This window comes from Centropristis striata, chromosome 10 (assembly GCF_030273125.1).
Source record: "Centropristis striata isolate RG_2023a ecotype Rhode Island chromosome 10, C.striata_1.0, whole genome shotgun sequence".
Lineage (NCBI taxonomy): Eukaryota > Metazoa > Chordata > Actinopteri > Perciformes > Serranidae > Centropristis > Centropristis striata.
Window position 1 is genome coordinate 34,813,306 of NC_081526.1, and position 14,756 is coordinate 34,828,061.

Genomic DNA, 14,756 nt, shown 5'->3' on the forward strand with positions numbered 1-14,756 from the left:
TTAGTTTTTAATCTTTTTCACCACGCTGCAACATCCAGCAGCCTTGTGAATGGATTCCTTAATGAGACCAGAGCTGCTGTTTCTCAAGTGATTTTTAACGTTGTTGGACTCTTTAGTAAACCACCCCTAAGATATCCAAAAACAGGGCTGCACCTAATGGCTATTCTTTAAGTATTTCTTTGATTAGATGATTAATCAAACTGACTTATTTCCATAGTTGATGGCATTGATTACGGTGACAAAAATGATCATAAAAAGACTAAAAATGACCACAGAGAAATGCCAAAAATTGGGCTGCAATTCACGATTTTTGTTTAAATGATTCACCCAACAAGTATTTATTCATCAGTGGATGAATCTATTAATATGAACCATGTGTTAACTCTAACTAGCTCCATTCAAAGACTACAGTGAGACCAAAATGACCATGAAAAGCCTCAAAAATGACCACAACGAAATGCAAAATGACCAAAAAGACACTTGAAATGACCACAACCAAGAGGGGCCCAGAACCGGTCCATGAGGAGCTCCATCTAAAAACTATGGAAGAAATATCCTATCTTTCCTCAAAAGTGTAGATTTTCAGTTTGAGAGCATGATTTCATTCCTTTTCAGTGACACAGCTCCTTCTCATGCTCACATTTATTCTCCTCATGCTCACATTTTGTGCTCGCACTGAGATTTCTGCTTCTTTCTTTCAAAATGTGTGCTTAAGTCAAAAATCACATGCTTGTGCTCACATTTCTTCTTCTTGGACACAAACATTTTGCTAAAGATAGGATATTCGGTAACACTTTATATTAAGGTCCTTGTAATAACCATTAATTAACAAGTAATAAGGCCCTTGTAAATCCTTACAAGCTGCTTATTAACATTATTGTGTGTTTATAAGCTTATATAAGTGTTAATAATGGCATTATAATACAGCTAATAGCAGGCTATAAGAGATTTATAAGCACCAATAAGAAACTTGTTCACAGTTTGCAAATGCTTAAGAACATTAATAAAAGCCTCATGAGTATCTAATAAGTGTTAATAATAGCATTACAAACACCCACGACCCATGGGTCATTTATTAATCTTATTTTGTTTGCTTATTGATATTAAAATATACTTTATTGCTCATCTATTATAAGTTAACTATAAGTTATCTATGCTTTTTGCAACTACCGGATCTAAAGCGAGAACAATGTCTTATTACTTGTTAATTAATGGTTATTAAGGACCTTATTATAAAGCGTTACCGAATATTTCTTCCATAAAAACCTGTTCCTTTCCCTTCTACACCTTCAAACAGCCTCATCTGCATCCCAACGTGATAAATAATACATGCACCGCACCAAGACATGTGCTTGTTAAGTGTCTTTCTAAAGCAGCTTATTCAATTTAAAGCTTGTTGCAGTGGAAGAATGGTGGTGTTTGGTCAGAGCAGTGCAGTTCCCTCGGCTGATGTTTACAGATGTGATGACGTGCTCACAGGAACAGATGTGACTGGAAACTCTCTCTCTCTCTCTCTCTCTCTCGCTCTCTCTCTCTCTCTCTCTCTCTCTCTCTATCCTGTGAACTCCAGTTTCACAACTAGGCACAGATTGATCTGATAATGGAAATCACATTGTTTATAAAAAACATGAGATGGAAATAAAGTTGGTCGCCGCTGTGAGAAAGGCACGGCAGTTTTTCACTTAGAACTCTCTTCTCCCTCTCTATGCTCCTCTCTTGTTTTTATTTGTTTGTTTGTTTGTTTGTTTGTTTGTTTGTTTGTGCAGCGCTACGTGTGGTGAACCTCGTGGAACATGAGCTCTCGAGGGATGGCCGTCTCCGTGCCGTAGACTTTGGCGGTGCGGCGCTCAAACGCTGACACCATCTGCTTCACCACCTCGTCGAAGAAGACGTGAGCGAGCTGGGAGTGGATGAGCGAGCGAAACTCGAAGGAGATCTGAGAAGAGAAAATAACAACGTCCAAGGGTGAATAACTGTTTTTATTTTTAAAATATACTTTAAAAATACATTTATTCTAACAAAAATTCTATATATTATTATTTTCCACTTCCACAGAGTCAAATATTTTTACCCACATCAGTAATCTTTATAATGTCTTAATGTTTATTTTCTAGAACTTTATTTTTTATAAAGTCATTCATTTTACAGTATACTTAGAAATAAATAAAGAAAAAGAACAAGAAAGAAAATACACAGATGAAAAAAATATACATTCGCCACTCTTTTTTTAAAGAAATATATTTTTAAAATATTTTTTCAGTCTTGATTATGATTATTATTGGCAACAAAAATTCTATATATTGTTATTTTCCACTTCCACTGAGTTAAATATTTTTACCAACATCAGTCATAATCATAACGACCAAATATTTATTGATTTACAGAATTTCAACCCTTTAAATGCCAGGTTTTTTTACCATTACGCCACTGTTTTTATTTAAAAAAAAAATATTTAAATAATAGATATTTTCTAAAAAAAAAAACCATATATTATTACATTGTGTGTACATTGTGTCATTAAATGTTTATGGGTTTCAATGGGATATTTTTGCATTTTTGTGTGGAGAATTTTCAAAATAAAAGCTCGGTGAAGCATTTTCACAGCATGAAATTAGTTATTTAAGGTTCTGAATTCTTCTTCCACAGCTGCTTTCAGATTTCAGAGAACTAACAAGTAATTTAATATACTAGTTTATTGGAGCTGTACTGGTTCTTCTAAATGTAGAGCCACAGTCTGTCTCCTTACAGAGAAATCCACGGTGCAGGTGCGAGGATATCCGGGGAGTCCGGGGCTGAAACGCCAAACTGTCTCCAAGTGGTTGAACAGTTTACCATCTGAACAGGATGCCTGGAAAGCAACAGAATGTGCACTTTTACTTTCATTTGTTTGCTGCAGAGAATGAGAAAATGAGAGAGAAACATTATGTAAATCTAATCTAATAATTTATATAGCTTTATCACCCGTTGTAAAACTCCAGTGACTCAATTATTACAAAAATACAGAATATTTATTGCTGATATTTGGGGAAAATGTTTTAAAACACATGCAGAATATTTAAAGCCATAAAGTTATAAAGTTTTAATATTTTACAAAACATCATATAGCTCCAATGAAGGTAAAACAACTGTTTAAACAACTTTAAAGCAACTTTAGAGACCAGAGAAAGTTGATGGAAGAGGCTGAGCAAAACTTGATCCATTTGAGCAGCTAAACTACAAAGTAAAGCTGAAACAAATAGTAAAGTAAGTATAATTCTGATTGTAATATTGGTATTATTGGGCACTTGGGCAAATTTTGCATATATATAGATAGAGATATATAGATATATAGATTCTATTTTTTATGATTTATTGCATTTTAACTGCGTTATTCTGCACAAATACATGTTTGAGTTTCTCCATACTTCTACAGGCGCATCTCAATAAATTAGAATATCATAGAAAAGTTTATTTAAGCCAGTAATTCAATTGAAAAAGTGGAAATAACACATTAAATAGATCCATTACACACATCATGAAACATTTCATGTCTTAATGTATTTGATTTCTTCTAATTATAATGATTATGGCTTACATTTAATGAAGACCTAAATACAGTGTCTCAAAAAATTGTGAATGTTACAAAAGACCAATTTTGCTTTGCCTGCTGCCCCTGCGACCCGGCCCCAGATAAGTGGACGAGAATGGATATGGAAATATTGGCCTCTGAAAAGTATGCCCATCTATATGCACTCAACACTTTGACTTGAACTACTGGAAATGGATTTTTCCATCATATTCAAATTTATTGAGATGCATCCGGTACATTGATTGAAACAAACTACTATTTCTCATTTTTGTGCACAATTTTGAAAGTGCATTACAGTGAGAATGATCTTTTATATATATATATACACATATATACATACATACTTCCACTTCCGCTGTTCTTTGTTATAAATTGATCATTTTATTTGACATTAATTTGACACAGGGGCCACATCACCTGTAGGCCTCTTTGTAGAACTGCCACTGTATATATAGTTTCTATTTTTTTTATGATTTATTGCATTTTAACTGTGTTATTCTGCACAAATACATATTTGAGTTCTCCACACTGATGCATTGCAGTGAAATACAAGGCCACAGTGATTTAATTGTGACAGGAGCAAAAAAAAGCTGCTTGGGGTTCAGAGGTTAAACAGAGTTCGGCGAATCCAAATCCTAAGTTTATTGCACTTTTTTTTTTTAAACATGGGCTGAGTGGTGGTCTCACCTTGACCATGTGGGGACGCACTGATGTGATGAGAGAGGTGTAGCTCTCCATCACAGGTGGGAAGCCCACAGCCAGTTTGGCCTTGCAGAAGCCGGCTCGTTTGAACACCACCTCAGACTTTTTGCACCAGGGCACGAAGTGGCGGTAGTTTTCCACTCCGGCCACGACGTCGTACATCTCCTGCATGGAAAACCTGCAGGATGGAGAGAGAGAGAGACAAAGTACAGACTGAGTGAACACAGACTGGCTGTGGAAACAGAGAGGCACAGGAAGAGCTGCTCCCTGCAGAGCAGAGGCTGTGCTGCCACTGCAGCCTCAGTCAGCCTGAGACAGAGCTACACTTCCTCACCAAATGTAAAAAATATGAACTAATTAGAGAAACATATTTCCAAAAATTTGAATCCGTCAAAAAAGGTTTTTTAAAATGGTCAGATGAGGAAAAACTGCCGCTCCTCCTCGGGGAAGAGTCACAGAGCTGTAGATTAGATTAGCAGCACTCTATGTTTCTGCCTGTCACACACTGGTTGTTTTGTTTTTATTTTTTATTTTATTTTTTCTTCTTTTTTTTGCTGGGACAGTTAGATTGTATAAATTATATGTTGATTGTAATTCAATGATTGTAAATATTGCTTTCTTTTATTGTTATTAGTTTTTCTTTTCATCTAAAATGAATAACAGAATTATAATAATTTATTGTAAATATTGCTTTCCTTATCTTGTTATCTTTTTTTCTGATGCTTGCTTTGGCAATATATACATTGCTATGTCATGCCAATAAAGCCAATTGAATTGAATTGAATTGAATTGAATTGAGAGAGAGAGAGAGAGAGAGAGAGAGAGAGAGAGAGAGAGAGAGAGAAGAAAGAGTGGTAAGCTGCCTGAGTGTCTGACCAGGAAGCAGCTGAAGGTCAGTTGCTGTGACATAATATTAAACACTAAACAAAGCTGGCACGTACACGACTCGTGACCCAGTTAGGGTCATAAAGTAGGTCGGTGAGGAACGGAGAGAGAAGACACAGAGGCAGAGAGATTAAAAATAAGAAATTAAATGAAGAAAAAAAAAAAAAAAAAGTCTGGATGCAGTTAATGAGCTGCAGATTGTTTCCCACACCACCATTATGTAACTGCATCAGTCCAGAGGAGGGAAAGTAGCTGCAGCCGCCTGCTTCTATTTATATAGACAGATTTAGTGATTATGACCTCTCTATGGAACACAGGAGGACATTTAGTACGTCACACGCCAACGACACGCACGTAATGCCTCAGATAGCACACAGCCTTCTGATTTATGAGGGTTGTTTCTGAGAAGTCCACTGTTTAACCATGCACACTTAACTAGATTTAAGGTCTGAAGATTTACCTCATATGTATATATATATAGTCATTTTAATGCCTGGTACAACTAAAGTTACATTTGTTTCGACAAGCATGATAACAACAAAAATAGCTGATAAGAGTTTAATTTAAGAGCTGATATCTAGACATTTTCCAGGGTTTTCCTGATTAGGATTTTGGTTATTATCAAGAAAACCATGGGAAAATAAATTAATTAATAAAAAGAAAAAATAAATAAATAAAAATATATATATATATATATAAGATTATATATATAAGATTATTTCTTAATTATAGTATTTCACTATGCTAACACCAGAGATTGAACTACACCAGCATTGTTTATTTATTTATATTTTATGTATTACTTTATACATTATTTATTTATTTATTTATTTATTCATTTATTTATTTTTATTTTATTTATTTATAACTTTATGTATAACTTCATTAATTTTTCATTCATGCATTTACATTTTTAATTACATATATACTAAATACTATTCAATTTTGTAGATTTTAAGATAAGACATTAAAAAACAAGAAAAGAAAAGAAAAAAAAAAGAAAATTATTTACATTATTGCACAAGAAAATAAAGAATAAATAGAAATGAAATAAATAGGCAAATAAATATTAATAATACTGTACATTCAATGTCAGTCAATTAATTTAAATGATTTAATGTAAATAAAAAATATATAAATATCTACTAATGTTAATAATCAGGTATCCAAAATATATATTTTCCTTAAAGATTATTGTTTTAATGCATGTTAGTTGTTTACGTCTATATAAGGAGTTGTTGTTATGTTTTGTAGGATACTGTTTAATGTTCGGAATGCACAGTGCATGCAAAGTGTTGCACATTTAAGATGCATTTAAACTATTATTTGGTTATTGAAAAATTTGATTAACGGTTTCTAATGACTCTTATAATATAATGCACAATAATATTTTGGGACCATGTTAGGTTAAATGACCATGATAGGTTAAATTGTTCTCAGTGTTGAGAGTTTACTGATTGTTTACTTGCTATAGACAAGTCGATTTATCTAAGTTTGGTCAGGAAACATCCTGAATTTGTACTGCAAAAACTGCAAAAATATACCTCAAGATAAATTAAGATTCTCATCAAAACCATTAAGATTTTATATTAGTATATTTGAATGTACTCTGTGCTTCTTTCTGCAAATTTGAGACTACGAATTTGTTTAATTCATGTAACAAGAACATCTTTAGCTCAAATTAAGTGAGAATGTCTCTTGAAATGCCAAAGAAAGAATGTGACAGTGAAGATGATTTAATAAAAAATCATTCTCCCTTTCTCCATCACATGAGCAGTGACTCACCCGATGATGCGTCTCTCAGAGTACTCCTTCCTCTTGGAGAAGGAGTCAGCCAGGTTGAAGAATGTGCGAGCGGGTAACACGATGCCACGCCCGGGCATGGCTGCACCCAGCAGTGGAGGCACGCGACTCATCAGGATCCCACATGATGACAAGTATCTGAGGACGAAACAAACAAAGGATTCAGTCAAACTGGGTCAAAAAAAAAAGGGCAAGCTTTGAATTGATGCTCTTATAAAGCAGAAAACAGGACAGGTTGGACAGAAAGTTTTCTTTTGAGACCGAAAGTCCTCTTGAGAACACTGATTGTGTTATGATCAACATCAACAAAAGTCCTGAAACAGGCTCCAAATAAGCCCCCGACACTCGCCAAATGCAAGTTAAAATATTTATTAATTATAGTTTATTTTTACTGAGCCAACAGCACTGGTACTACACCAGCATTGTTCATTTATTTATTTATTTTAATTTAATTTAATTTAATTTAATTTTATCTATAACTTTCTTCATTTTTCATTCATGCATTGTATAATATAATTACATTTTTTTAATGTAAAATAAGTTAAACTGCAGAGATAATTCAGACAAAAACAATGTTAAACAAGTATTAAATATATACTAAATACTAATAAATTGTTGCATTTTATCAGATGCAAAAGCAACAAAAACATGACAGTTGTCTCCCTCCCTTTGTAGATTTTAAGATAAGATATTATTTTATTAGTCCCACAACTGGGAAATGTTCAATGTTACAGCAGCCAAAAAAAACCCCAATAAAATAACAATAAATAGTTAACAAGCAACATTAACAAGAAATACAAAAGTTTTAACAATATGTACAAGAAAAAAATGTAAAAATTAGAACCAATATATATAATATAGCCAGACTCAACAGCTGAAATTACCCAAAGAACATTATTATATATTCATTTTTATTATTAACGTTTTTATTTTATTATTTAATTTTTATTAAAAATAACTATTGTTATGTTCATTTTGCTGAAGATTTCTCTATTTACCTATTGGGTGGTCTCTCTGTTGCTCCACTTAAACAAAAAGCTTCATGCAAATAAATGAGTGTTGACGTCAACAATATGCAAATGAGTATATGTATGGTGTCTTTTGCACCAATGAAAAACATTTAAAGACTAAAAACTTAATTTAGTACTTATAAAAACCTAGGTAAAACCATTTAAAGACCAAAAACATAATTTTGCAACTATAAAAATCAAAAACTTAATTTTGCACCTAAAAAAACCTAGGTATACCCATTTTAAAGACCAAAAACATAATTTTGCAGCTATTAAAAACCTTTAAACACCAAAAACTTAATTTTGCACCTATAAAAACCTAGGTAAAACCATTTAAAGACCAAAAACATAATTTTGCAACTATAAAAATCAAAAACTTAATTTTGCACCTAAAAAAACCTAGATAAAACCATTTAAAGACCAAAAATGTAATTTTGCACCTATAAAAACCTAGATAAAAACCTTTAAAAACCAAAAACTTAATTTTGCACACTGGCCTCTAATACCTGTAAATTAAAAATAAGAACACCGAGCTGCCACCTGTGTTCCAGTTCCCAGAGGACACTTTACATGGAAAGCTTTCCTCCAATAACCTGCAAAGCATTTGCCTTTCAAATGTAAAATGGAACAAAGGTTGAAGGCCCCAGCTTTAGATTTGAAGACCTTAAACGTACAGACGAAGCAGCCAGGCTTGCTCAACCCTGTTTTGTGTGCATTTTATCTATACGTTTATGTACTTTCTGTTTGGCCTGGGGACTCTAAACTGAAAGATTGACATTAGGAAATCAATATCCTGCCAAAAAATACAGTTAATGCTCGAGCCCAAAGGAACTATAGAACTAAAATTACAAGGTTTTGATTTTATGTTTAATGTAATCCAAGTAAAAGGAGTTATTAGTAATAATAGACTGCATTTATACAGCCAAGTTTCCCTGTGCTGCAAGGTCATTTACAAGATAACTTTTTTTACAAAAAGCATTATCAGCTTGGTTTCGGGTAATTGATTGATTGAAGGTATATTAAGTAACTTTTCGACATTAAAACATATTCAGAAACTAGTCCTATGTTAAGTGTTTTGTTGAGTTGAGTTCTTATCTTATCTCATCACAAATGGTCCTAACAATATTTAAAACACAAAGCGATCCTTAATTTTAATCAACTGTTTCATTTGGTCGTCTGAAATGTGGCGTGTATCACCTGTTCAACTGACTTTGCAGAGCAGATAACAGACACTTGACTATCTTACTGTTATTACAGACATGTGAAGTAACCACAGCAGGGTGCTGCTGCAGAAAGAATAAAAAAAGAAACAATATACAATGTATATGGGGCATTATTTTTGGCATTAAAGAGAAGTTTTTATTAGCCTGGCAGGAGTTCCGGTTGTCCAATTATAGGGGAAACACTGAGTGATTAACAGGGATCAATGGGATCACAGTAAAGCCCTGAGTCAGATCCTCCATGACACCATGAATGAGAGGACTCTATTAGTCCTGGAAGGGTGAATACGGGTTTCTAACCTTTACCAAAGTGATTAGGGCTGGGCGGTATATCGGTATTATGAGTTATACAGATATATTTTAGAAAGAGATAAGTTGTTGAGACAATACCGCCATACCGATATATAATATCTATTGACGTTTCCGATTTCGGATTGCAGATGAAAAGCAACACGACGTTTGTAAAACATGCCGTAAACACATTTCTTCAAAAGTTGGAAGGTTTTGAATTTGATGAAGTCTTTAAATAAAATAGGTTGATGATGATTTCTAGTGCCATTGAGTTAAAACTAAACACTTTGCACATTTTATTTAAAATACCAATATACAGTCATGGAAAAAAGGAATAGACCATTGTTTTCTTAAATTTTTTGGTACTTCCTGGTACAACTAAAGGTACAATTGTTTGGACAAATATAATGATAACAACAAAAATAGCACATAAGAGTTTAATTAAAGAGCTGATATCTAGCCATTTTCCATGGTTTTCTTGATAATAACCAAAATCATTATCAAGAAAACCATGGAAAATGTCTGGATATCAGCTCTTAAATCAAACTCTTATGAGCTACTGTTGTTGTTATCATATTTGTCCAAACAAATGTACCTTTAGTTGTACCAGGCATTAAAATGAACAAGATATTAGAGAAAACAAGGGTAGTCTAATCATTTTTTCCATGACTGTATATCTCTATTTAGCCTAAAAACACTATGCATTTTTTCGTCCGGCCTAGAAGCGGTGCACATACACTACCGGTCAAAAGTTTTAGAACACCCCAATTTTTCCATTTTTTTATTGAAATTCAAGCAGTTCAAGTCAAATGAACAGCTTGAAAGGGTACAAAGGTAAGTGGTGAACTGCCAGAGGTAAATAAAAAAAGGTAAGCTTAACCAAAACTGAAAAATAATGTACATTTCAGAATTATACAAGTAGGCCTTTTTCAGGGAACAAGAAATGGGTTAACAACTTAACTCTATGGAGTCTTGGGCTATTTAGTCCATTTTTTAATTCTTTTCATGTCTTTGTAAGTCATTTTGTGTCTTTTTTTGGTCATTTTGTGTCTTTTTTTAGTCATTTTGTGTCTTTTTTTAGTCCTTTAGTCCAACATAAAATGTGATGTTGAATCTTTTTTTTTTACTTTCAAAACACTATCATGTTCAATAAAGAATTTTAAATGTTGCAAATGTGCATTCATTTCAGAGTACACTGAGACATTAAACTGCATAATTTTCAATTAAATTCTAGAAAAGTTGGTGTGTTCTAAAACTTTTGACCAGTAGTGTAGAACTCAACCGGGAGCGTGCAGGGACCCTGTGAGCCCTGAGACGTACTGTATCTCAGAGTGTCTGATGTGTCCATTGTGCCTGGCTGTCACCCACTGCACCTGTGGCACCCCGTTCCACAATGTCCCTGGCACCGCTCTGTGGGCACATGATTAGCTTTAACCAACCTTTATGTCACCACCACTTGATGTGATGTGACACTATCAATGTCATCATCGGAGACAACCCATGCAACATATTTGTTGCTTCTCGTGGCGTGCTGCTTGGAATTCCTGGTCCATGGCCGGCCTGCGGCTTGTTTCAAACAGAGCCCATTCACTACTCACTACCCGAAATGTGATACAGCTGACACATGGCACTGACCTCAAACTGCCAAGTCTGTGCAACTGTACGGCTGCAGATATGGAGAGCTGTGGTTGAGAAATTTGGACTTCAGAGCCAAGAAGTAGGACTCTCTGCTCTCTTATTCAGCCCCCAGAAGAGTAGGCAGCACACTGAATATTGCAACTATCACGGTGAACAAGTGTTCAAAATTAAAATTTGCGGAAAACACTAATTTTATACCTTCCAGGACATTGTGCTTCCTCGAAAAGAAAGTTATTGCAATGGTCTTATCTTTCTCACATCTATGAGTCGTAAAAAAGAAACCCTTTACTGTGTTGAATTTTAAACCCCAGACAAAACGTATGTAGAGAAACATTGCTGCAAATGTTACAGGTTAAAACATATATATACTTATCAGTTTATGTGATTGCTTGCACTACCTGCTCAGTCTTGATCTACTGCATGAAAAAATGCTGCTCACACGTTAAAAATAGGGTAGTAATATTAAAAGTAAAAGTTTTATTGAAAGTAAAAATATGCAATGCAGAAAAAGCTGGAAAAAAGTCTGGGGCAATACTATTTTTGTCATTTTTTATTGGAGACCAGAAAAAGGTCTTTATGTTTATGTTTAAAAAAAACTCTATAAGACTTAAACTATAAGAAAAATAGTTGCCAATTAATTTTCAGTTACTATTCCAGCTTTACTTTTATAAACTGTTTGGTAGCTTCATTTACACCAAAACATGATATTTTTAGGAGCTCTTTGTATAGATTGTATGCAAAAATGTTCCCTCTTTACTTTTATGCATAATTGTGATTTCAGAATAATGTATATTATATTATCAGTAAATAGTTATTCATGTGTTCATCACTTTATTGTTGCAGCTGGTAAAAGTGGGACTCCTTTCAACTACTTTCTGGGTAGTTTGTGAATTTCTCCTCAGGGATCAATAAAGTTTTATCTTAATCTAGAATACTACATCACCATTTTTTGCTGATATTTACCCTGCATCTACAAAGTAACTTAAGCTGTCAAATAAGTTAAGGCAGCATCTCAAAAGTATTATACTTCTATAACTTTCTGATACCATATGTTTAAAATGATATAATCCTTGTTTCATTTTCAACCCAAAACATAATAGTAATGCTATAATATAATAATAAAAATAAATATTTATTATCAATAAAGTACAAGTACCTCCCATCTGTACTCAGGTACAGTAAAATAAATAATAATTATAAATATAATTATAATAAAGAAAGAAAAGTACCTCCTATCTATACTCAGGTACAGTAAAATAAATAATTATAATAAATAAAGTACCTCCTACCTGTACTCAGGTACAGTAAAATAAATAATTATTATACATATAATCATAATAAATAAAGTACAAGTACCTTCCATCTGTACTCAGGTACAGTAAAATGAATAATTATAATAAAGAAAGAAAAGTACCTCCTATCTATACTCAGGTACAGTAAAATAAATAATTATAATAAATAAAGTACCTCCAATCTGTACTCAGGTACAGTAAAACAAATAAGTATAATACATAAAGTACCTCCTACCTGTACTCAGGTACAGTATAATAAATAATTATAATACATATAATTATTATAAATAAAGTACAAGTACCTTCCATCTGTACTCAGATACAGTAAAATAAATATTTATTATAAATAAAGTACAAGTACCTCCCATCTGTACTCAGGTACAGTAAAATAAATAATAATTATAAATATAATTATAATAAATAAAGAAAAGTACCTCCTATCTATACTCAGGTACAGTAAAATAAATAATTATAATAAATAAAGTACCTCCTAAAATAAATTATTATTATACATATAATCATAATAAATAAAGTACAAGTACCTCCTATCTGTACTCAGGTACAGTAAAACAAATAATTATTATCCATATAATCATAATAAATAAAGTAGCAGTACCTCCTACCTGTACTCAGGTACAGTAAGGCTAACCTGTTAATGTTACTGTAGTCCACTGCGAGTTAGCACGTTAATTAGCCTTAAAATACGTCCTTTTTTATGAGGCTAATAAATCAAACGAGATCCATGAATAGTTAAGTTTGTAAATGTTGCTATTTTTAAACCGAAATATGTTTACAACTCCACGAATACATCTCTAGCTAGCTAAATATCTCTGGTGCTAACGTTTCTTCAGTTTTAAGCTAACTATTTGTTTTGGTCTGAGGTCTGTCTTCTCCTTACATGTCTCACTTTAAATGGAGATTTGAGCTATAAAAGCCTTACCTGCCGCTGTTTCTGGTCTGTATTTCCCTGCCGGCTGTTGACGGTAAGTGTTTAATGCACTCTGCCACTCTCCGCAGGCTCCGGCCGCCTCTCGCCATCGTACCTTTTCTCTCGGATTAATTTTCAGGTTGACAGGCAAGCAGGCTCCCACAGATTAGTCCCGCCCCCCCAACCCCGACACGTCACTCACTGTACGAGGATCGGCCTACCATTGGATGACCCGTACGCCCACCAAGCGTTCTCATTGGACGGTGCCGGGGTTCGTCAAACTGACATGTCTGACGTTTGTGTTCTGCGGTGGAATGTCACGAGATGTTGGCTCGTGTTTCACTGACACCAGTGGCGGACTCAGGAGGGGGCAGGAAGGGCGCCCACAACCGCTTAGGGTGCCCCTTCATACAATAAATTTTGATGATGTGCCCTGTACAAGGTTATAATAGTTTTGGATTTTTCATTAGTTTTAGTTTTAATTTTGTTGTGAATTTTTGTTTTCGAATTCAGTTAGTTTTAGTTAGTTTTTAGAGTGAGTTTGATAGTTTTAGTTTAGTTTTTAGTTTTTGAAAATGCTTAGTTTTAGTTTAGTTTTTATTAGTTTTAGTGTTAGTTTTAGTTTTTTTGTAATGGGCTATGTGTTGGTGCCAGATTCAAAGAGGTCATAATACATTTTGCCTTTATTTCCTTTGGTTTATCATCTCAGCCCCAATAAGGTTATTAACTCTTACAGTTCTGGGTGTAAGAATTATGAATGAAAAAAGTTGACAAAAACGAAAACTAAGGACATTTTCACTATAATTTTATTTAGTTTTAGTTAGTTTTGTAACCACACAATACAGTTTCAGTTAGTTATCGTTTTTTAAAAAACTCTAGTTTTTATTTTTATTTCAGTTAACGAAAATGTTTTTTCAATTCTAGTTTTCGTTATTTCGTTAGTTTTCGTTAACTATAATAACCTTGGCCCTGTAGTGCAAGAAAATTCGATAACGTGCCTTAAGGAGTGCCCTTCTAGTGCCCTTCTTCCAGTTTGGTGCCTCCGTGGTTGAAAAAGCGCCGAAAATGCCTTCTAGAGTGGTGAAAATGAGAGAAAGTGCCTTATCGGCTGCTCTTTACACATGAAAAAACGTATTGATTGCCCTCTAGGGTGCCCCTTTATACAATAAATTATGATGATGTGCCCTCTAGAGATTCTATAATACGGTATCACCCAACTGTGAATAATGTTATGTGAGATGTTTGCTCTCATTTAGCTCTCAAAGTGCACAAAATAGATGCATTTTACTTAAAAATTTAAAATTTTCTCAAATTACTTTGATCTGGATCTCCTTTTAACTTAATGCTAATATTTCATCATACATGATCATCATAGCTTTTGACGTCCTGGTGGGGCCCCATGTTGTGCAGAATGTGCCC

The 14,756-nt window shown here is 33.7% G+C and overlaps 1 protein-coding gene across 1 annotated transcript; it reads right to left on the reverse strand.

Moving 5' to 3' along the window:
• Window positions 1-1,527: 1,527 nt before the first annotated feature.
• On the reverse strand, window positions 1,528-13,473 carry coq10b (coenzyme Q10B). The gene is made up of 5 exons (XM_059342510.1): window positions 13,350-13,473; window positions 6,941-7,096; window positions 4,256-4,448; window positions 2,747-2,848; window positions 1,528-1,936 (listed from the first exon to the last, which is right to left on the reverse strand). The coding sequence occupies exons 1-5, from the start codon at window positions 13,445-13,447 to the stop codon at window positions 1,769-1,771; spliced, it is 717 nt and encodes a 238-aa protein (XP_059198493.1). The 5' UTR covers window positions 13,448-13,473; the 3' UTR covers window positions 1,528-1,768.
• Between the last annotated feature and the right edge of the window lie 1,283 nt (window positions 13,474-14,756).